The sequence below is a fragment of the Callorhinchus milii genome, unplaced genomic scaffold, assembly GCF_018977255.1.
Source record: "Callorhinchus milii isolate IMCB2004 unplaced genomic scaffold, IMCB_Cmil_1.0 Scaffold14, whole genome shotgun sequence".
NCBI classification, from domain to species: domain Eukaryota; kingdom Metazoa; phylum Chordata; class Chondrichthyes; order Chimaeriformes; family Callorhinchidae; genus Callorhinchus; species Callorhinchus milii.
In genome coordinates, this window is record NW_024704755.1 from 267001 (window position 1) to 290948 (window position 23948).

General features: G+C 54.4%; 2 protein-coding genes and 1 non-coding gene across 3 annotated transcripts; 2 read left to right on the forward strand and 1 right to left on the reverse strand.

Annotated features, from left to right (window-relative positions):
• Positions 1-289: 289 nt before the first annotated feature.
• Positions 290-363, forward strand: trnat-agu. The gene has a single exon. It is a non-coding gene; the product is annotated as a tRNA-Thr (tRNA).
• Positions 364-2844: 2481 nt separating this feature from the next.
• lrp3 (low density lipoprotein receptor-related protein 3) lies at positions 2845-10173 on the forward strand. Its single transcript, XM_042340487.1, has 7 exons — positions 2845-2972; positions 4758-4796; positions 5188-5326; positions 5526-5734; positions 6339-7410; positions 8217-8349; positions 8653-10173. Exons 1-7 carry the CDS (start codon positions 2918-2920, stop codon positions 9412-9414), a joined length of 2409 nt encoding a protein of 802 aa, XP_042196421.1. The 5' UTR covers positions 2845-2917; the 3' UTR covers positions 9415-10173.
• A 715-nt stretch (positions 10174-10888) lies between these two features.
• slc7a10a (solute carrier family 7 member 10a) lies at positions 10889-16535 on the reverse strand. Its single transcript, XM_007907916.2, has 11 exons — positions 16430-16535; positions 15253-15457; positions 14851-15002; positions 14553-14678; positions 14104-14254; positions 13689-13812; positions 13496-13599; positions 13037-13133; positions 12699-12848; positions 11982-12159; positions 10889-11628 (listed from the first exon to the last, which is right to left on the reverse strand). The coding sequence occupies exons 1-11, from the start codon at positions 16515-16517 to the stop codon at positions 11402-11404; spliced, it is 1602 nt and encodes a 533-aa protein (XP_007906107.1). The 5' UTR covers positions 16518-16535; the 3' UTR covers positions 10889-11401.
• Positions 16536-23948: the final 7413 nt, after the last annotated feature.

Consider the following 23948-nt stretch of genomic DNA (forward strand, 5'->3'; position numbering starts at 1 on the left):
GGACAGCCTGGGGGAGGGGCAGCCTGGGGGGGAGGGGCAGCCTGGGGGGGGCGGGGCAGCCTGGGGGGGAGGGGCAGCCTGGGGGGGCGGGGCAGCCTGGGGGGAGGGGCAGCCTGGGGGGGGCGGTACAGACTAAGTGCCGCCGCCTGCGTTACCTTAATCCAACGAGCGGAGGGAGGAGTGCGCAGGCGCTCGGGCAGCGACCTGAACTTTATGAATGAACGGCGCCGCCGAGCCAGAGCGCAGGCGCAGTGTATCTAAAAGCCCCGATTCCCGGCGTTGTGTCGGCGGCGCCGTGGCTTAGTTGGTTAAAGCGCCTGTCTAGTAAACAGGAGATCCTGGGTTCGAATCCCAGCGGTGCCTTTTCTTTTGCAGAAATTTCCTGAGACTAATTTTGCTTCGGAATAACTTCATAATTGTTATTTTTGTAAAATTCTTTAGATGGGAAACGATTGATAAATTGATAGTATGATTCTGGACACAGTATTATATTTCTCTCACCAGCAATTTCTAGCTTTAAACTACTTTCAAACAGTAATTATAATTTGCACCTGAATATAAAGGAGAACATTGTAGCAGCACAGCACTCAACAAAACCCTAGTGAGAGGAGCCAGGACTGAGGGCTGCATAAATCATTATTATATAATTAATTCTCACAAGGTTTTAATTGTGTGTAAATTAACAACCAAAATAGCAATAATATACCTCTGTGCATAATTAGATATGTGAAATCTAGAGGATATACGATCACCCGTAATAATAAAATAATGATAATCCTTGCATTTGATATAGTGCCTTATCATGTCTTGGAGATGTCTCAAAGCGCTTCACAGAATATACTGTAAAGTGAATTGTCTATTTTGTGGGCGTAATAATGATCACATGATTATTCCTCCTACTGTATTTCCATCCCTCGTGTGGAATCGGGTGACTGAATGTCTTTGTGGCCCTGCCTGTATCAGAAGATCACAATGACTGGCCTGAGGAGATCCTGAGGGGTGTGGGACGCCACACTCAGGAAGTTTAAGGTTCCTGCCCCTGATCGCCATCCAGTCATCCTTGTCGGAAGGTGTGTGTATAGCCTTGGGTGATGGCCAGGTCAGGTTTGGTTGTAACAATCCCCTTGGTTAAAAATATCTGTTCTGACAATGAGTGAGTGAGTGATAGATAGATATGTTATCCATGTGGATCGCCAAGGCACAGCACGAGTCAGCATCTTCAGGATGTAAGATGTTGCTGGCAACAAAGGCTGCTATTGTTAAGTGCTGTGAAGCACTTTGAGGTGTTGTATAGTTTGCTATGATAAGGCACTATAAAAGGTGCAGCTTCTTCCTTTACCTTTCGACAACCTTTGTTATATCCTCTTGCTATTGCCAGGCAGCAAATTGCCCAAAGGGATTTCCAACATGTGAGAGTACAGAAACAGCATTCTGATTTGTTGCTGGGATTGCCTGAAGAGAGAGCTGCTGTGTTGTCAGGTGGAGAATTTTCCCATAGCATGAAGTGTGGGGTGGGGATGAGGGGAGTGTCGGGTTCATGATTGTGGGGTCACTGTAAAAATCAGTCTTCTCCTGGAGTGCATCCCAGTTTTATATTTTGGTTTTGTATTCTCTGCCCCTATTTCTAAATCGTAGGCTCCATCCCATTTCACCCACAAAATATACAGTCTATTCACTTTACTGTATATTCTGTGAAGCACTTTGAGACGTCTAGAAGATGTGATAAGGCACTATATCAAATGCAAGGATTATTATTATTAACTTTCTTCATAGCTTTGTCCAACTGCTTTCCCACCTGCAATGATATATGGAACCAAAGACCTCCTGTGAAAGAGTCACTCAGTAAGGCTTGAAGCATGGTTTAATTTAATAATATAATTCTTGCATTTGATATAATGCTTTATCACGTCTTTGAGAGGTCTCAAAGAGCTTCATACCCCACATCCATGCCATGACCCGCTCCGCCTTTCCCCACCTCCCCAACATTGTCTGGCTCCTCCACTGTCTCACAACGCAGGCCATTGAAACCCTTATACACGATTGCATAACATCCAGACTCAACTACACAAGCTCCCTGCTTGTCGGCCTCCCCAATTCCTCCCCTCACAGGCTGCAGATCATCCAGAACTCTGCAGCCCGTATCCTCTCCTGCACTAGACTCCACGATCCTATCACCCCCATTCTCGCCTGACTCCACTGGCTTCCCATCACATAGCATACAGTTTAAGATGCTGGTCCTCACCTTCAAAACCCTCTATAGCCTTCCTCCTCCCGATGTGATCTCCTAACCCCCTACCAACCTGCCCACTCCCTCCGCTCAGGGGGGGCTCCGGCCTGCTTCACATTCCCCACCCCACCAAAACCCTCCTCTTCAACCATGCCTTCGGTCACCCTCCTCCCCCTCTGTCCTCAACCCTCGACCCCCCGCCGCCCCACACACTCGCCGATCCCGACCCCAACTCAAGTCCGAAACACTGAATGTCCAGTGCCTTGGGATGTCCTCTTAACGCGAAAGGCGCTTTAGAAATGTAATTTTGTTTGTTGTTTGTTCACAGGATATACTGTAAAGTGTAGTGACTGTATATTTTGTGAGCAAAACGTGGCAGCCAATTGTGCACAGCCGCGTCCCACAAACAGTCGTGGATTGAGTGACCAAATTATTATTATTTATTTAAAATTTCCACACGTTCAGCTTCTCACGCAACTCACACCGCGCGCGATGCGGCGCTGGTGCCCGCATCAAAGATGGCGGCGGCCTAAGCGGCCTCGTACTGGCAAAGGTTGTGCGCAGGCGCGCAGCCATGTTGCCGGCAGAGCGTGCGGAGCCCCGGCGGCGGCGGCGGCGATGAGGCGGCAGCGGTACCGGGAGCCCGAGCGCAGGCCGCCCGGCGGCACCGCCACGGGGTGACACACGGTGATGGAGAAGATGGCGGCCACAGGGCTTCTGGCCCGTCTGCTGCTCGGCGGCCTCGGTGAGCGCGGCCCCGGTTACTGCGCCGCCCGCCCCCCCCCCGCCCGGGGCTGGCGGTGCGCGGCCCCATCCTCCCCCCTCCGTGATCCGGTCAGTCGGACGGTAAGAATCCGGTCGGACAGAGGGAGCGGGAGCCTCCCTCCCGGTGCCGCCCCCCAACCGGTGCCCCCCCCCCCCGGTGCCCCCCCCGGTGCCCCCCCCCGGTGCCCCCCTATAACACTGATACCTGACTGTTCAGCGCCTCAGGACGTCTCCCGGACGTGAGGCCGCGCACATGTGTTGGTGTTGACCTGTGGGCTGTTTGGTGGTCGGTGTTTCGGTGTCGCCTTCGCGGGGAAAACCGCAGTAAATCAGAGCCCAAAACCTTTCTTCTTCAGTGAATGTTGTTTCCGGGTCAGTCTCTGTCCCGCGGCCCCGGGACGGCCCTCCCGGCGGCGTTGTTGTTGTTTCGGGCACAGATCCGTGTTGCTGACCGAGCGGCCTGACCCCGGGCTGTGTTATTCCCTGTGTGATACTGTCTGTGTGTCTGTGTCTGTTTGTGTCTGTCTGTCTGTTTGTCTGTCTGGCTGTGTGTCTGTCTGTGTGTGTGTGTCTGTCTGTCTCTGTCTGTCTGGCTGTCTGGCTGTGTGTGTGTCTGTGTGTGTGTCTGTCTCTGTCTGGCTGTGTGTGTGTGTGTGTGTCTCTGTCTGGCTGTGTGTGTGTCTGTCTGTCTGTCTGTCTGTGTGTGTGTGTGTCTGTGTGTGTCTGTCTGTGTGTGTGTCTGTCTGTCTGGCTGTGTGTGTGTCTGTCTCTGTCTGGCTGTGTGTGTGTGTCTGTCTGTGTGTGTGTCTGTCTCTGTCTGGCTGTGTGTGTGTGTGTCTGTGGAGACTGAGGGTTTGGCCCATGTTTAGTCCTCACAAGAGCTGCAACACATGTCTGATATTAAAAATTAACTTTTGTCGAAATGCCAACAGTAATATTGATTTGCTAACCATGTGCAGCTTTATTGGTTCAGGCTACATAAGGTTCACAGTGACCTTCGCTCTGTGGCATGTGCTCTGATGCCAGCGTGTGCCATGTGCTCTGATGCCAGCGTGTTCCGTGTGCTCTGATGCCAGCGTGTGCCGTGTGCTTTGATGCCAGCGTGTGCCGTGTGCTTTGATGCCAGCGTGTGCCATGTGCTCTGGTGCCAGCGTGTGCCATGCGCTCTGATGCCAGCGTGTGCCGTGTGCTCTGATGCCAGCGTGTGCCGTGTGCTTTGATGCCAGCGTGTGCCGTGTGCTTTGATGCCAGCGTGTGCCATGGTCTCTGGTGCCAGCGTGTGCCATGGGCTCTGATGCCAGAGTGTACCATGTGCTTTGATGCCAGTGTGTGCCATGCGCTCTGATGCCAGAGTGTACCATGTGCTCTGATGCAAGAGTGTGCCATGTGCTTTGATGCCAGAGTGTACCATGTGCTCTGATGCTAGAGTGTGCCATGTGCTTTGATGCCAGCGTGTGCCATGTGTGTGGGAGGTTGACATGCCATATGTGCAGTAGTAGGCAGCTCCGAGGGCAGTCGATAAGATGAAACATTGTGACTGTGGATATGATATGATATTCTATATGATATGATAAATATTCTCTTTATATGATAAATATTCTCTTGGTCATGGCTTACAGTGAAGGGGATGGATTCCTGCAGCCGCCTATGATCTGCCAAGTCAGTGAGCAGAAATGGTTCCTTCTGGAGATACGGTTATGTTGTTCCTGCCTGGCAGTCTCTGCCTGAAAACTAATCTTGTTTACATCATTTATTTTTTTGCCAGGTTCATTGTTTCTGGGACAAGCGGCGTGTTCTGTCACAGGTAAGCAGCGTTCCTTCCTTTCACGGTCCTGTTGTGTTCTGAAGAGTTTATCCTGAAAATGAGCCAAAGTTCCTCCCCGAGTGACCTCCTCGAGGCTCTGATTGGCTGAGATCCTGACATTAACCGAGACTTGGTCAGAAATGCAGCGATGGTAAAGTTATTTTTGTGTGCAGTCTCTGTGGCTAATGACTCCAGCCCAAGACCACTCATGTCGGCTTCGTGATGTGTCAGTTGGATCATGTGTAATACACGTGTTATATGCACGGCTGATTCCTGGCATGCAGGTGAACAGATAAAGATATTCTCACTGTGAGCAGCATACTGTAAAGGAGGCTCGGTTCTGGTCACAGGAAAGGATTTAGTGTAACTGTATTTCTGTGCTGTGTGGCAGCTGGTTGCCAGGGGAGGTTGGAGCCACACAGAGAGAGACACGGCAGCATTTACAGCCCTGCCTGGCCGGCAAACTACCCTCCTTCGCAGAACTGCAGCTGGTACATACAGGGAGACAGCGGAGACCTAATTACCGTAAGGTATGGAAAGCCTGTGGCCGAGCAGACTATACTCCAGCCTTTGCCGGCGGCCGTGCTGGGCAGTGTGTGGTTGGGGGGGACTGTGCTGGGGGAGGGGTGCCAGTGTGTGCTTGCGGGCGGGTGGGGAGGGGGATGGGTGCCAGTGTTGCCCGTGGGTGGGAGAGGGGCAGGGATGGCCTCACAGTGTGTTGCTTTGTAGCTTTCAGAGCTTTGAGCTGGAGGACTCTCCGCACTGCGCCCTGGACTGGCTGGTGCTTGGCCCCACACCTAAGCGGGAAGAGAGGAGACTGTGCGGCTCCCGAAGCCCCCCACCCTTCATCTCCTCCCGGGACCACGTCTGGATTTACTTCCGCTCTGACTGCTCCAGTGCCGGACATTCCCGGGGATTCCATCTCTCCTACATCCGAGGTGAGGGCAGGGCCAGCGCTGTGCATGGTGGGATTATCAGTTGGTCCACAAATTATTCCCAATACTGTTTATTATTCATATCCTGATCATCTCCTGTATTGAAAGTATACAGAGTCCCATAGCTCAGTGGTTAGAGCCCTTGTCTTGCAAGTGAGAGGTCCTGGGTTTGATTCCCAGCAGAATGAAAAGTTGGGCAAGTTTTCTTGCTCCACACACCTCTGTTTACTCAGCAGTAAGTAGGAACCCAGTTGTTAGTCAATTGGTGGATCGCTTTTCTGGGGGTAAGAATTCCTTTTTAAAAAAAATGTGGTCACTCAATCCACAACTGTTTGTGGGACGCTGCTGTGCGCAATTGGCTGCTGCATTTCGCCCACAAACATACAGTCAATTCACTTTACAGTCTATTCTGTGAAGCGCTTTGAGATGTGTAGAAGACGTGATGAGGCGCTGTATCAAATGCAAGGATTATTAATATTATAAATCATTAGTCATTGACTCAGTGATGGTGACCAACCACAGTTAGGTTACATAAAGCAGAGTATTCATCCTGGTTTATGTTCCCTCCTAATCCGGGTTCCTCTCTGCCTGTCATCTCTTCCCACAGGGAAGCTGGGGCAGAAGAGCTGTCAGGTGGACGAGTTCCTGTGTGGGAACGGGAAGTGCATCCCGAGTGCCTGGCGCTGTAACCACATGGACGAATGTGGCGATCACTCTGACGAGAGTGTATGTGTCCCGGAGACCGTAGCCGAGCCGTGTCCAGCCGGCACGTTACGTTGTGCGTTTGGACAGGTGTCCCGGTGTCTGCCCAGCGCTGCGCTGTGCAATGGGGCCGAAGACTGCAGCGACGGCCGGGACGAACAGGGCTGCCCGGACACCGACTGTGGAGAACGGCTGGGGAAATTCTTCGGCTCCTTCGCTTCCCCGGACTATTTCCGGCGGCTGGGGCCGGGGCTGGATTGCACATGGGTGGTGGACACACAGGACGGCAGGGGGTTGCTGCTGCAGCTGGACCTGCGGCTGGGACATGGTGACTCGGTGCGAGTGTACGACAGCACGGCTGCCGAGCGCGGCAAGCTCATCCGGGCTCTCTCCTTCCGCAACAACCGTGGCACGGTGAGCCTGGAGACCACCAGGGGACAGCTCACCATTGCCTACCACACCCCAGCCACCAGCTCCGGCCACGGTTTCAACGCCACCTACCAGGTGAAGGGTTACTGCCTGCCCTGGGAGCGTCCCTGCGGGGGGGAGGGGGGCTGTTACACCACAGCCCAGCGCTGTGACGGCTGGTGGCACTGCCCACAGGGTAGAGACGAGGAAGGCTGCGCGGGGTGCCAGGCTGGCGAATACCCGTGTGGGGGCACCAGCGGTGCCTGCTACCCCCCGCCACACCGCTGCAACAACCAGAAGAACTGTCCTGACGGCTCTGATGAGAAGAATTGTTTCTCCTGCCAGCCCGGAAACTTCCACTGCGGCACGCAGCTCTGCATCTTCGAGCAGTGGCGCTGCGACGGGCAGGAGGACTGCCAGGACGGCAGTGATGAGCGCAACTGCCTGGTCACGGTACCCCGCAAGGTCATCACTGCAGCCCTGATCGGCAGCCTGGTGTGTGGCCTCCTCCTCATCATCGCTCTGGGCTGTGGCTTCAAGCTATACTCACTGCGGAGCCGCCAATACAGGTACCCAGGCGCCATGTAACAGCCGGTACAAGTACACACACACACTGTGTAACAGCCGGTACAGGTACACACACACACTGTGTAACAGACAATACAGGTACGCACACAATGTAACAGCCAGTGCAGGTACACACACATGCACTCACTGAGACAATAGTGTAACCATAATGGAAACCTGATCAAGGTGTTTCATCAAATACTGTATATCTTCAAAAGTCGCTATCGCTGAAGCACATTCAGCAGGTCAGGCAGCATCTATGGAGAGAGGAAAGTGAGTTAACGTTTCAGGTCATTGACCTGACCTGCTGAGTGTTCCCAGTGACTTCTGTTTTTATTTCAGACTAGCTGTAATCGTTGCAGCTTCGCTTGCAACCAAAGGGTCCAATATGGAATGTAGATTGACACACAGACAGACAGACATTTCATCTTTATCTGTACTCATCTGGAAAGATTCCTGTGGGAGAACTCATTTTGACGCGCTGCTGCAGTCCTTTCAACATTGAAGTGCAGCCGCACTATTCTTTGTTCTTCAGTTTCATTTAATGGACCTCCTCTCTTTTGCCTGGCATTTTTACTTATCCTTATCCTTGAAAGGTTTGATTTTCACTTAAGCATCTTTGTAATGATCAATATAAATATATAATTCATAATTACTGGGATGTCCTCCTGACGTGAAAGGCGCTTAAAAATGTAACTGTTGTCTTGGCTTAGCTTCATTATGTTCTTTATTTTTGTTCCCGGCACTGCTTGGCTACACGCGTGTTTTGCCTTTTGAGTTGATTATTATTATTTCTAACCCTTTTTAGAGCCTTTGAGACTCCGATGACACGTTTGGAGGCGGAGTTCGTGCAGCGCGAGGCCCCACCCTCCTATGGCCAGCTGATCGCTCAGGGCCTCATTCCGCCCGTTGATGATTTCCCCGCCTACAACCCTGCCCAGGTGAGTGACGGACAGATAACCTCTGTCCAGGTCAGCGGGGGGAATCCCTCTGCTCACTGACACAATGCCCCACCACCACAGCAGCTCCCTGCCCTGTGACAGCTCAGAGACCTGGGGGAACCTTGTACCCTGTGTACCTTCCTTATCAGTCACAGGGGGTGAAGAGCAAGGAATGGGATTAGAGTAGAGAGCTCCAGTGGGGGAGCGAGCACCAGCACAATTGATGGGAAATGGCTTGTGTTAATTGATTTGATTAGTAGCTGAGCTGAGCTGCGAGGTGCTAACTGCTGGTTCTGTTTTCAGAATTCTGTTCTGGAAAACCTGCGCACGGCGATGAGACGTCAGATTCGCCGGCATTCCTCTCGCCGGCATTCCTCTCGCCGCCGGCTGGGGAGGATGTGGAGTCGCCTGTTCCCGAGGCCACGAGGCTGGGGGCTGATCCCACTGCTCACGCCTGCCATGCCCTCGGCCTCCGCTCCAGCCCAGCCCCAGGGGCCACGGAGCTGCTGGCAGTTGGGGGATGAGGACCTCGCAGTGCCTCGAGTGGACCCCGATTCGGACACCGACACAGAGACTGACCGGCAGGGGGCTGTGGGGCTGCCAGCCCTGCCTGTGGGCGAGGCCAGAAACTTACTGCCCAAAGTGACTTCAATCAGTGCGGTGGAGCCGGGGAGTCCAGGCCACTCGCCCTCTCCCGGTTCCCTGGGAAGCCACAATGACCTGGTGGCAATGGGATCCGATGCCAATCACTTGATGACCAGCGCCCCAGGCACTGCCCTGACCCTTAGTAGCTGCGATGAGACTGGCGGCCCTCACCACACAGACACCCGGCAGATCCGCCCAGCAGGAAAGGAGCTGAGAGGTGTGATGGTGCCGAGCTCCCCTGAGCCGGACTCTCACCCACACGCCAGCCAAGGAGAGTCTCTGAGCCCGGTGTGTGCAGCTGGCACTGACTGCCCGCTCCGGCCACCTCGTCATTCAGTCTCTCGGCACAAACACTTAACCTCCAGCGCAGGGGGGAGCAGCACCCTCCCACAGGGAGACCGAGCGCTGCTGGATTGCTGAGTGGAACCTCAACCAGGGAACCCGAGGATGTTGTCACGCAACTATTTTATTAGTTATTTTTCTCTGGAGAGCAAGTGGTGGGGCCAGCAAGTGAACAAACTACCTGGTTGTATGGGATTTGGGGACAATGTCCCTTGGGAGGCTCCTGAGCGGTGTCCGTGTGGAGAATCGGGAGCTGGGCACGTTGTGTGGGCATTGGGGACAGTGGAGATGGTTGAAGCCATTGTGTGGCTTCCTGCCCTGGAAGACTGAGGGGGGGAGGGGGCAGGCACTGTGGTGCCCTGTTTGTACAGTTGATGTCTAAAGGGGCAGGAGATTGTGGGGATAACAATGCAGTAAAAACATGAACTCCCAATGCTTCACATCATGACTACATTCCTTGGTGCCAGGCGCCGAGTCAAGCCCGTACATAACTGAAGGGATCTCAATAATCAGCATTCTGATCACACAGATCAATCAGTCTGTCGGGAGATGTGGAGACCGTAAAGGATGTAGGAAACTTGAGCTCAACACCTGTGAAGCGGTTCCTGGAGAGAATGACCACCACAGGACAGGCTCATCCATGTCATCTCACTGCAATCCCAGCCTCTACCACTGGAGGTCCTCAGTGTGCTGGGGAGGGGTAGAGCGCCCTCTTGTGGAGACCTGAAGTATTGCAGCCACAGCTAACCAGCCACAAAAGTGCTGCTGTGATCCTGGCTGATTGTGTCTGAGGGACAGGAAGGCTTGTGTGCTTCTCAATAAATTGCTTTAAATGCAGATTTTGTCTATTTGCGAGGTGAGCTTATCACACGCTCGGGGGCTCACACTAACAGCAATCAGCTGTCTGCCTGTGCTGAGGTACAAGCTTCGCCCCCTGGCTCAGTGACAGTGGAAAGCTCAGCCCGAGCACACTGATGGGGTGCTGTGTGTGTAAAGAGAGAACTTAGCACATCATAACCTCACAAAAATGCTTCACAGTAATTGCTGATGAGCGTAGTGACCTTTTGTTGGCAAAAGTGGCAGTCATTTGCGCGCAGCAATGTCTCAAAAACAGCCGTGAGGTGAATGTGTAATTAACTTGGAGGATTGTTGGCCAGGGCACTGGGAGAGAAAAACTCCCTTTTCAGATTGTTTTGCACACATGTAAACAGATAGACAGGAGCTTGTATTTATGATCTCATCCAAATGGTTGTGCAGTACTCCCCAGGCCTCAGCCTGGACAAGCACTCTGGGACACTACCCTCCGTGAGGGGTGCTATGTAAATGCAAGTTGTTGTAGGCAAGGCAATAGGCAGCAGTGACTGAGCCAAGTGAACCAACATAGAGGCCAGACTGAGCACAGAATGGAATGCAGTGTTAAGGCTTGTGGCCTGCGCAGGGGGAAGAGAGAAGGAAATCTCTCAAAGGATTTAAAAACTTTGAGTCACAATTTGAAGCATTTTAATAAGTTTCTAGAATAGCATTTTCAGGAATGTTTCCTTAAAATCCCAATTAGCATGTTGGATCACTTTCCCCTCAAACATAGTGTTCTCTCTTTGAAGAACTTGGAAATATTGGACGGAATCCAGGGATTTCCTGGGTGAAAGGTATTGCTGTCTTCACTCTCTCTTGCAGAGGGCGCTGCTCTATGCCACTCATCAAGTGTGGGGCACACACAGGGCCCAGAATTTCACTGTGTATCTGAGGCCAATGCAACATGAAGCTAGAGGCATTGAAGGGGGCAGGATACTGCCTCCACTTGATCTCTGGTGACCTTGTGTGCTGCTGATTGCTCTGGACCAGACGTATGTGAGTGACCGAGTGTTGACTGAAGAAACTCACAAAGGGGTGTCCAAAACTGGAATGGTTGAGAGCGCGTGTCACTCCTCTGCCACTAAATGGCGACAGCCTGTTTATATAATAAGTCGGATCGTGGTGGACTGTTCCTCATTTCTACTGGATTCTATCGACTGTCCCTAATGGCAACACAGGAAAAAAAAAACAGGTCCTTCCCAAGAGCATGCGTTTAAACTCGGGAGAACGTTAGCAATCCATGGCCATCCCCTGGGGCCAGCTCATTGCCAATTCTCCTGCCTTGTGCAGCACCTGCTCGGAGCAGCCGAGCATCCTGACACTTCCCGTTATGATCCACTGACTTCCCGTTATGGTCTGGGGATTTCCCATTACGGTCCGGGGATGCCTCTTGTGGGTAAACAACAAAACATAATTTCTGTCCAGCTATTGTTGTTGATTCTGAAAAATGATAACACAATTAGTCTCTACCATCCAGCACTCCCAGGTCAGCAACAGTGTGGGTTAGAGACACAGTAAAATTCCGTCCACACTCCCAGGTCAGGGTTAGAGACACAGTAAAGCTCCCTCTACACTGTGCGTTCACACTCCCAGGTCAGGGTTAGAGACACAGTAAAGCTCCTCTACACTGCATTCACATTCCCAGGTCAGGGTTAGAGACACAGTAACGCTCCTCTACACTGCATTCACATTCCCAGGTCAGGGTTAGAGACACAGTAAAGCACCCTCTACACTTTCCATCAACACTCCCAGGTCAGCAACAGCGCAGGTTAGAGAATCAGTAAAATTGCTACCTATGAACTTGTCAAAGTATTTTGGCTTCTTGTTGCAGTGGACAGCCAGGAGATAGACAGGAACACCGGTCAGTATGATGATCAGGGCAGTGCCACACACTACAGGCTCTGAGTATAGACTGAAGACCAGGAGGAATGCCCAGAACAGGAGGTAAATGATTGGGAACAGCAGGTTTACCTGAAGGGAAAGAATCCAGCTTCAAATTTAGAAAGCTAAGTCCTCAGATGATGCCGACAATGTTAGTATTGTGGTGAGCTGGAGGGTGTGGGATGTATCAGAGAATATTACAGTGAGGGGTGCCGTACAGGATCAAATTCAGAGTGTTGCACTTTTTGTGAAGTTAGAATTGAGAAAGAATTAAGATTTTGCAAGTCTCAGTGTGTGACAATGGGAGAAACTTCTTTTTCCCATCAGCATCGCAGAATCTTTACCATCCACCTGATGGGGCAGACAGACTCTTGTTTACAGTCTCACCTGAAAGACAGTAAGTACCTCTGACAATGTACCGCTCCCCCAGTCCTGCATGGAAGATCTATTGAGGGTTTGTGTGTGACGGTGTGACGGGAGCCAAATCCAGTACTTGATCAATATCCACAGAATAAATTCAGGTGTGTGTGTGCGTGTTTGGATGGGGAGGGAGGCCTTTGCTGTCTCATTCTACAGAGGAGAACCTCTGGTTGATATTTGCTTCTCAAGCACAGCGGCCTGGGAATTACCTTAATGGGTCTTGCAATATGTGGCTCCTTCCAGCGTAGCAGGAGCATGGCAGCCACGGTGACCCCGTAGCACAGGTAGTTAATAAAGACCACATAGTTAATCAGGGTGTAGATGTCAGCGATGATCAGCATCATCAGTGAGGTCAGGCACTGCAGAGAAACAGCAGCAATCTTTATACGCACACGTTACTAATTCAGCACAGCGATGTCTCGCACCCAGTCATTACAGTGAGGGGTGTATGTGTAACACAGTGTTATGTAAATCTGAGTGCCATGCTTGTGCTTTGTGACATTGTCAGCCCAACTCACAGGCTGATTCTGGTGTGAGTCTGACTTACAGAGCAGAGCAGGGCTGGGATTGGAGTACATCGCTTCATGTGGATCATTGCCAGCAGCCCAGGTAAATCCCCTTCGCGAGCACCTGCGTAACACAACCTGAAACAGATAGGATAGAGTTTAAAACAACAGGATTGCCGAGAACTACGTTTCAAATCCTCAGCTCCTTCAGGCGATGAGTGCAATCATCACTCCCAAATTCATAAAATATTTACTCTTGTTTGTTAACGTGCAGGATGCTAATTATCCATTGACTATCCATTGTCACTCCCAGGTCAGCAACAGCACAGGTTAGAGGCAGGTTAACACTTCCCTCTACATCGTCCACACTCCCAGGTCAGCAGCAGAACTTTCCCCAAAACCTATTGCATTTGGGTCTCTGTTTGTGCTGCAGAAAGACTTTCTAAGGCAAATGTTCAGGATCTGAGCCACACATCATGCTTATCCTCCTTGTGTCTCACCGTGATGATGTGAACAAGTAGCCATTGATGCCGCCGAAGGTTGAGAGGGCGACTGAGATGGGCATGATCCAGGGCATGGATGTCAGCAGCTTCTCCCCGAATGTCTGGAGGGACAGGAGATGCCAGTGTTACCTGAGCAGCTCAGTGTAAACGACAATAACAGAGAGAGGTGTGAATGACAATGTTCACTCACCACAGCCACAGCGCCCGAGGCCAGTAGCTCACCAGGGGTCAGGGCGCTCACATAAGCCACGTTAGAGAAGACGTAGAGAAACGTTACCATTGGGATGGAGATAAATATGGCACGAGGAATGTTCCTGACAATCAGAATATTTGTGGTTCAGAAACTTCACTAAATGCACAGAAGCCATTTCTGTCAAAGGTGGAAAAATACAGAGCAAAAGGATCATCCCCATTAACCCACCACTATGACTGTCAACCAACCCAGCCAATGCCAGAGCACAGCATCTCTGGGTATCGTCCTGCCTGCTCAAAACTCACCACCGATTTCCCCCTATCCCACCCCAATACTTTACTCAATCCCATCAATACAATCAGAACAATGAATGTTTTCAAGTCAGACAGTGCTTATCTCCAATGTGCATCACCTATAAGGATCGACCAGTTCCTCTGTGACGTAGTTGAGGAAGTTCCAGCCGCTGTAGGAGAAGGAGCCTTGTAGGAAGGCCAGTGCCACATGGCCGATGCTGGGGATCTGACTGTCAAATGCATTGCTGGGTTTCAAGGCTTCATAATGACCTATGGAAATGCCAAGTACTGGGTGTCAATCACCAAACAGCCAGAGCAGTGGACAGCTCTCTCTCAAGCTCAAACTGAGTCACAAAGCATTATACACAGTGTTACATAATGTATACAGTGTGCTTCATATTCTGTACAGATCCTTATATCATAAAATGCTATGGATAGTAACACAGTGTTATTATAGAATATACAGTTATAGCCAGTAACACACAGTGTATTATATGATACACAGTGTTATGCTCAGTCACACACGATGCCTGTGCTGTGGTGTTTGGCACAAGACTCTGGATGTTACCTTTGCAGATCTCCCCCAGGCCGAGAACAATGATGAGTCCAAGTGCGAGGAGCTTGCCGGCTGTGAAGAAGTCTTGGACGCGAGTAACCCACCGGACACTGGAACAATTTACCCAGGTCAGCAGCACTGAGGAGGAACAACAACAAATAACATTTATACAGTGCCTTTCACAGAGGGAGGACATTACAAGGCACTGGACAGTCAAGGATTTGGACTTGAGCTGGGTATTGGGATCAGGAGGGCAGGGCGTGTAGGGGTAGGAGGGTGCCGAAGGCGCAGTCAAAGAGGAGGGTCTCACCCAGGCAGGCGGCGGCGAGCAGTCTTGAAGCAATGTACGGAGGGATGCAGGCGGGGAAGACGGGCTGCAGAACGTAGCTGGAGAAGGTGAGAGCCATGACGGCTTGGGTGGTGGGGTAAATCACCAGCAGCGCACTCCATAGCACCAGGAACCTGCAGCACAGGAATGGGAGACATTACTCGCTCATTTCTCAAATTCACTGTCACTTTCTCACACATACTTGCTTTCTCACACTCAAACTCTGACTCTCACACTCACTCATTTATACACGCTCATACATTCTCTCACGTTCACTCTCCCACACACACATGCTCACTCATCCTCTCACATCACACACACAGTGCAGCAATGCCGGAAAGGGGACGCTGGGAGCCAAGGTTGGAGCAGAGTTTAGGTTTTTACCCAGGAATGCCACCGAAGACGTGTTTGACGTAAGCGTAATCACCCCCTGACCTGGGGATGGTCACCCCCAGCTCGGCATAGCACAGTGACCCCACCCCCGTGATGACACCAGCCAGCAGCCACACCAGCAGCGCCAGCCCCACCGAGCCCGAATGCTCCAGAACTCCTTTCGGTGAGATGAAGATTCCGGAGCCTATGATGTTACCTGTAAGAGGACAAAGTGATGTCACCCAAGTCTCTGGTCGTTAGTGTGCAGCCCCCAGAGTGCGTTGGGGCCACTGCTGGAGTCTAACCAGCTAAAACCACATAGCTTGTCATTGTTATCACTGTCTGGCAAGGTTTCCCACTGCTGTCCAGCTAGGACCACCCTCCCTGTTAAGGCTTTGCTTGCAGGGTTAACAGGAGCTGAGTGGAATGACTCGCTGCCCCCAGTGACTGGTCGGCCCTTCCAGGTCCTGCTGATGAGCCGGGCCCTGCGGTGAGTGCCCTGGGATACTGTGGCCCCTCCTGGCTCAGGAACCGGACTAGAGACCGCCACAGAGGACTGGCTCGAATCTGACATTGCATTGCCATTGGAGCCAAGTCAACCGCACACAGTGCCCCCCCCCACGGGCTCCCCATACAGTCACAGGTTTGAGCGCTCGCCAGGTGAGTTGGGCAGAATTTTAATTGAGTCTCGGATAGAGTTCAAAGTAATGTAAATTGACAAATTTGGGATTTAAACCCCAACATCTCGAACCTCAGGAAAGAGGATATCAAACCCACGTAACCTTCAATAGTCATAGAAACAAAATATAATTCAAGGAAAATCCGATGTGTTTCTATAACTAACTCCAGGACCTCTGTACTGCGGGAGGGAGAGAGGGGGAGAGGGAGAGAGGGGGAGAGGGGGAGGGAGGGAAGGTGAGAGGGAGGGAGGGTGAGGGAGAGGGAGGGAGGGTGAGGGAGAGGGAGGGAGGGGGGGAGGGAGAGGGAGAGGGAGGGAGGGAGAGGGAGGGGGAGAGAGGGAGAGGGTGAGGGAGGGTGAGGGAGAGGGAGGGAGGGAGGGGGAGAGGGAGATGGAGGGAGGGAGAGGGAGGGGGAGAGAGGGAAGAGGGAGGGGAGAGGGAGGGAGGCTGAGGCTGAGGTGTTAGCGAGAGACCCAGAGTTTCACAGTAACTTTCTGTAACTCACTCACCCACTATCAGGGCACAGGCGCTCGTCAGTCCGATCTCCTTCTTCAAAGCCACTCGATCGGGGATTTCCTCCCGACTGGAGGTCGCCATTCTCCGCGGCTTTGGGTCGCTGGGACTCGGCTGCGGGGATGTGGGGCTGTTTGCCGCTCGCTGTGCGGCCATGGGCTGTGGGAGAGGCGCTTAGCGGCCGTGCCAACTGCTGGTTGGCAGCAATAAATCCGCGAGGGAAGCGGCAGAGTGTTACAGCTAAAGTATTAAAGATCACAGCGTGAGCAGCATATAAATCAGCCGGTGATCAGTCCTCCACACCAACGGAACCCGGACTAACGCCGACCAAAGCCAACACCAATTCCAGTCCAAAGCCAACCAACCCCAACCCCAACCCCAACCCCACCCCAACCCCACCCCAACCCCAACCCCAACCCAACCCCAACCCACCCCCCAACCCAACCCAACCCCAACCCCAACCCAACCCAACCCCAACCCAACCCCACCCCAACCCCACCCCAACCCCACCCCAACCCCAACCCCACCCCAACCCCAACCCCAACCCAACCCCAACCCCAACACTGCCCCAACCCAACCCAACCCCAACCCCAACCCCTGCCCCAACCCCAACCTCAACCCCTGCCCCAACCCAACCCAACCCCAACCCAACCCCAACCCCCCAACCCCAACCCCAACCCAACCCAACCCCGCCCCAACCCCAACCCAACCCCAACCCGCCCCAACCCCAACCCCAACCCATCCCAACCCCAACCCCAACCCAACCCAACCCCAACCCCAACCCAACCCCAACCCCAACTCCAACCCCAACCTCAACCCCTGCCCCAACCCCAACCCCAACCCACCCCAACCCCAACCCCAACCCAACCCCAACCCCAACCCAACCCCTGCCCCAACCCCAACCCCAACCCCTGCCCCAACCCCAACCCTGCCCCAACCCCAACCCTGCCCCAACCCCAACCCCTGCCCAAACCCCAACCCCTGCCCAAACCCCAACCCCTGCCCAAACCCCAACCCCTGCCCCAACCCCAACCCAAAACCCCAACCCCTGCCCCAAACCCCAACCCAAACCCCAACCCCAACTCCAACCCAACCCCCAACCCAACCCCTGACCCAACCCCAACCCCAACCCCTGCCCCAACCCCAACCCCAACCCCAGCCCCAACCCTCCCCAACCCCAACCCCTGCCCCAACCCCAACCCCTGCCCAAACCCTGCCCCAACCCCTGCCCAAACCCCAACCCAAACCCCAACCCAAACCCCTGCCCCAACCCAAACCCCTGCCCCAACCCAACCCCAACCCCAACCCAGCCCCAACCCCAACCCCAACCCCAACCCCTGCCCCAACCCCTGCCCCAACCCCAACCCCTGCCCCAACCCCTGCCCCAACCCCTGCCCCAACCCCAACCCCTGCCCCAACCCCTGCCCCAACCCCTGCCCCAACCCCTGCCCCAACCCCAACCCCTGCCCCAAACCCAACCCCAACCCCTGCCCCAACCCCAACCCCTGCCCAAACCCCAGCCCCAACCCCACCCCAACCCCAACCCCACCCTAACCCCAACCCCTGCCCCAACCCCTGCCCCAACCCCACCCCAACCCCTGCCCCCAACCCCACCCCAACCCCAACCCCTGCCCCAACCCCAACCCCTGCCCCAACCCCAATCCAACCCCAACCCCAACCCCTGCCCCAACCCCAACCCTAACCCCAACCCCAACCCCTGCCCCAACTCCAACCCCAACCCCAACCCAAACCCCTGCCAAACCCCAACCCAAACCCAAACCCCAACCCCTGCCCAAACCCCAACCCAAACCCCAACCCCCAACCCCTGCCCCAACCCCAACCCCAACACCTGCCCCAACCCCAACCCAAACCCCAACCCCTGCCCCAACCCCAACCCCTGCCCCAACCCCAAACCCCAACCCCTGCCCAACCCAAACCCCACCCTAACCCCAACCCCTGCCCCAACCCAAACCCCTGCCCAACCCCAACCCCAACCCCTGCCCCAACCCCTGCCCCAACCCAAACCCCAGCCCAAACCCAACCCAAACCCCAACCCAAACCCCAACCCAGCCCAACCCCAACACAAAACCCCAACCCCAACCCAAACCCCTGCCCCAACCCCTGCCCCAACCCCTGCCCCAACCCTCCCCAACCCCTGCCCCAACCCTGCCCCAACCCCAGCCCAAACCCCAACCCCAACCCCTGCCCCAACCCCTGCCCGAACCCCAACCCCTGCCCCAACCCCTGCCCCAACCCCAACCCAAACCCCAACCCAACCCCAGCCCAAACCCCAGCCCAAACCCCAACCCTGCCCAACCCCTGCCCAAACCAACCCAAACCCCAACCCCAACCCAAACCCAAACCCCAGCCCCAACCCCAACACAAAACCCAAACCCCAGCCCCAGCCCAAACCCCAACCCCTGCCCCAACCCAAACCCCAACCCCAACCCCTGCCCCAACCCAAACCCCAACCCCTGCCCAAACCCCAACCCAAACCCCAACCCCTGCCCAAACCCCAACCCAAACCCCAACCCCACCCAAACCCAACCCCAGCCCCAGCCCCAACCCCAACCCCAGCCCAAACCCCAACCCAAACCCCAACCCCAACCAGCCCCAACCCCAACCCCAGCCCCAGCCCAAACCCCAACCCCAACCTCAGCCCAAACCCCAACCTCAGCCCAAACCCCAACCCCAACCCCAACCCAAACCCCAGCCCAAACCCCAACCCCAGCCCAAACCCCTGCCCCAACCCCTGCCCAAACCCCAGCCCAAACCCCAGCCCAAACCCCAGCCCAAACCCCAACCCAAACCCCAGCCCAAACCCCAACCCCAGCCCAAACCCAAACCCCAACTCCAGCCCAAACCCCAGCCCAAACCCCAACCCCTGCCCAAACCCCAACCCAACCCCCACCCAAACCCCAACCCCAGCCCAAACCCCAACCCAAACCCCTGCCCAAACCCCAACCCCAGCCCAAACCCAGCCCAAACCCCAGCCCAAAACCCAACCCCAGCCCAAACCCCAGCCCCAACCCCAGCCCAAACCCCTGCCCAAACCCCAACCCCAACCCAAACCCCTGCCCAAACCCCAAACCCAAACCCCAGCCCAAACCCCAGCCCAAACCCCAACCCCAACCCAAACCCCAACCCCAACCCCTGCCCAAACCCCAGCCCAAACCCCAACCCCAGCCCAAACCCAAACTCCAGCCCAAACCCCAACCCAAACCCCTGCCCAAAGCCCTGTCCAAACCCCAACCCCAGCCCAAACCCCAGCCCAAAACCCTGCCCAAACCCCAGCCCAAACCCAAACCCCAGCCCAAACCCCAACCCCAGCCCAAACCCCAGCCCAAACCCCAACCCCTGCCCAAACCCCAACCCCAGCCCCAACCCCAGCCCAAACCCCAACCCCAGCCCAAACCCCAGCCCAAACCCCAACCCCAGCCCAAACCCCAACCCAAACCCCAGCCCAAACTCCAACCCAAACCCCAGCCCAAACCCCAACCCCTGCCCAACCCCAGCCCAACCCCAGCCCAAACTCCTGCCCAAACCCCAACCCCTGCCCAAACCCCAACCCAAACCCCTGCCCAAACCCCAACCCAAACCCCAGCCCAAACTTCTGCCCAAACCCCAACCCAAACCCCAGCCTAAACTCCTGCCCAAACCCCAGCCCAAACTCCTGCCCAAATCCCAACTGAAACTCCAACTGAAAACTCAGCCCAAACTCCAGCCTAAAGCAAAGCCCAGCCCATCCTCTGGCACAAACCCCAAATCTCCAGCCCAAACCCCAGTGCAAAGCCAAGCCAATATTCCACCTGAAAGCTTTTATCAAACATATTGGTCCTTTCCATGGTCCTGATGCCACACCACTTGTCAGGATGGGTTTAATTCCAGGCTCTATCCTGAAGAGAAATGCCTCCAACATATGAAACTCTTTCTCTCAAAAGGCTGTGGATGCTGGATCCATTCATATTTTCAAGACTGAGGTGGATAGATATTTGTTAGGTCAGGGTAGCAAGGGATATGGGGCAAAGACGGATAAGTGGAGTTGAGGTGCCGATCAGCCATGATCTAATAGAATGGCGGAATAGGATTGAGGGGATGAATGGCCTACTCCTGTTCCTATGTGCAGCTCCGAGCCAGGTCCCTGGGTACCCCAACACCAAAGCCCAGCTCCTCTTGGGGGAGGGGGGGGATTGGTGGGGTAGGTAAATGGGGTCTCATTGGAACTGTGCTGGTTCCAAGGTGACATGATTGATAACAGAATGTTAGTTCACTCTCTGTGGTGGTCTGTAGTCCAGTTCCTGAGCCAGGCAGGTTCATTCCAGGGCACTGCTGTCATCAGCTTGGCCCAGCCTGGCTCATCAGCAGGACCTGGAATGGAAGAATAGTCAATGGGGACAGAGCGTCATCCCACTCAGCTCCTGTTAACCCTACAAGCCACACCCTAATGGATGGTCCTAGCTGGACAAGCAGCGGGAAAGCTTGCCAGACAGCGCTCTCAATGGCAAGTTGAGAATGATCTTCCTCAACTCTAATATCTCAGGAGAGTCCTCCTCCAGCCTGGAAAGCTCTCAAAGCCCTGAATACTCCCCTTTGTCTTCTATGTCTGGCGCACTGTCAATTTTTGTTAGGTAAGTGATATGGGGTAAGGGCGGGTAATTGGAGTTGGGGTACAGATCAGCCATGGTCTCATAGGATGGCAGAACAGGCTTGAGGGGGCTGAATGGCCTACTCCTGTTCCTATATTTCTAATGTAAACTCCAGTCCAGGTTTTGTTAACGACACATCTACTCCTTTAGCTTCAAAGTAACAAGCTCCTGGTTTTGAGAGGCTGCTGTTGCCTGTGTTAATGGGGGTGGGGGGCGGTAGGGGTTGAGGGCAGTATGTGCGATGTTACCTTGTGCTTTCCGCATTCACTGAAGGGCAACTCAGTGTGAGTGACTGTGACTGGCCTGGGAGAGTGGCGGCAGTTTTACGCCTTAGAGAAATGTCTCTAAGGACAAACCCCGCCACCACCATCCCTGCAATCTCCTGTGTGTGTGTGTGACACAGTCTGTGACCTGTGCCTCACTAAACACTTGGTGAATGTATTAACAACAACAACTTGCATTTATATAGTGCCCTTCACTTGGGGTAGCGTCCTGGAGCTTGGATGTAGACCATTGTTTGTGATTTGTGAGGACCGTGTGGGACCAAAGCCTGGGAGCAATTTGCTAAAGTGGGAAAGGTAAACCCAGGTGAGAGGATGAACATTTGTAGATAGATGGAGTATTTTGTGTATTGGGGTTTCTCAGGTTTGTGTAAGCCAGGAAGCCCTGAGCACTGAGACAATAGGTATAACTATAATGGAAACCCGAACAAGGTGTTTCACCAGATATAGCCTCAGAAGTTGCTGGGAGCATTCAGCAGGTCAGGCAGCATCGACCTGAAATGTTAGCTCACTCTCTCTCTCCATAGGTGCTGCATTGGGCTGTGTTGGTGTGCGCTGTGCTGGGCTGTGTTACACTGGCTGCCCTGGGCTGTATGTGTGAGGACAGGAACAATGTGGTCCATACAAAGAGTAAATGGGCAGAGTTTGTATCGTGCTCAATGGAGACCCGCCCACGAGCGGAAAAGCCAACGTTCTTGTGGGGAAGCAGTGAGAGGCTTAGCAACCGGCTGCTCAGGCTGCTGAGTCCAGTGTCTCTCTGTCACCTTGACTCCTCGCTCCCCCTCGCTGTGACTGTGGCCTGGGGATCCTGTGGGAGGGGAAAAAATAACTCAGTAAGGAGCCATCAGCCACACACACAACACACCCACACACTCCACTCCCCCCCCCCCCCACACACCCACATAATACACTCCCCCCACCCCCCACACACACACACAGTGCAACCCCCCCCCCCACATCCACACACACACTTTCCCCCCCACCCACACACATAATAATAATAATCCTTGAATTTGATATAGCGCTTTTCACATCTTCGAGATGTCTCAAATCGCTTCACAGAATGTACTGTAAAGTGAATTGACTGCATTTTTGTGGGCAAAATGCGGCAGCCAATTGCACACAGCAGTGTCCCACAAACAGTTGTGGATTGAAGTGACCAATTTATTATTGTTTTTTTTCTTGAGGGATTATTATCAGGCGTGTGGAGTCAGGAAACTTGCCCAAGGTTTCGCCCTGAACTGCCAGGAATCGAACCCAGTTCTCTCGCTTGTGAGGCAAGTGCTCAAACCACTGAGCTACAGGACACATACCGACACACTCCATTCACCAACCACACAGACTCCCCCCACACACACTCCCTCCACACACACCCACACACTCCACTCGCCCCACACACACTCCGCCCCCCAAAAACACCCCCACCCCCACACACAAACACACATCCCCCAGGCACACACAGCCCCCCAACATACACACACTCCCCGCCACACACTCCACTCCCACACACACACACTTCCCCCCACACAGACTTCCCCTCCCACCTCCCACACACACACACACACATCTCAGTGATTCTCCCACATTTACTTTAGTCATTTGCAATACTGTGTTCAACCACTGGATGGCACCGGCCACACGCGGGGAATGATGCAGGTTTGCTTATGGCCTGACTCACATACACGGCAGGAGGCAGGGCAGGGGGCAGGGGGCAGGGGAGGCAGGGCAGGGGGCAGGGCAGGGAGGCAGGGCAGGGGAGGCAGGGCAGGGGGCAGGGCAGGGGGCAGGGCAGGGCAGGGGAGGCAGGGCAGGGGGCAGGGCAGGGGAGGCAGGGCAGGGGAGGCAGGGCAGGGAGGCAGGGCAGGGGCAGGGCAGGGGAGGCAGGGGGCAGGGGAGGCAGGGCAGGGGAGGCAGTGCAGGGGAGGCAGGGCAGGGTTGGCAGGAGGCAGGGCAGGGGAGGCAGGGCAGGGTTGGTAGAAGGCAGGGCAGGGTTGGCAGGAGGCACGGTTGGCAGGAGGCACGGTTGGCAGGAGGCAGGGCACGGTTGGCAGGAGGCAGGGCAGGGTTGGCAGGAGGCAGGGCACTGCTAGCATGAGTGAGCATGCCCGCTCCTGCTCTGGGCAATATATATGCAAGTTGCTGTTGCAGGGAGCCGTGAAGCTGCGCAGTGACTGTGCCTGGGAGGCGGCTTTGCTGTGTGAGTGTGTGTGTGAGAGTGTGAGTGTGTGACTAGGATTGTGCTGCTGTCAGCTCCTTCCAGTGTGGCCGCTGGAAGCTGCTGTCTCGACACAAACCTGCCGACCTGACACCGCATCCCACAAGAGGAAGAGAAGCTTTGGGGTCTGTGGTGGAGAGTTTCCCGGCTCAGTAACAGCACCGCCCGCTCACCCCACGGCACGTGTGAAACCTGCTGTTTGTCAGCCAGGATGGCAGCGTTATCTCACACTCTCCCACCCCACAGCGGATCGTAATCACACTCACAACTTCACACTTTTATTTACTCCTGAAAATAAGGAATTATAGACACAGTAAAGCTCCCTCTACACTGTGCGTCCATATTCCCAGGTCACTCAGCTGTCTAAAGCACT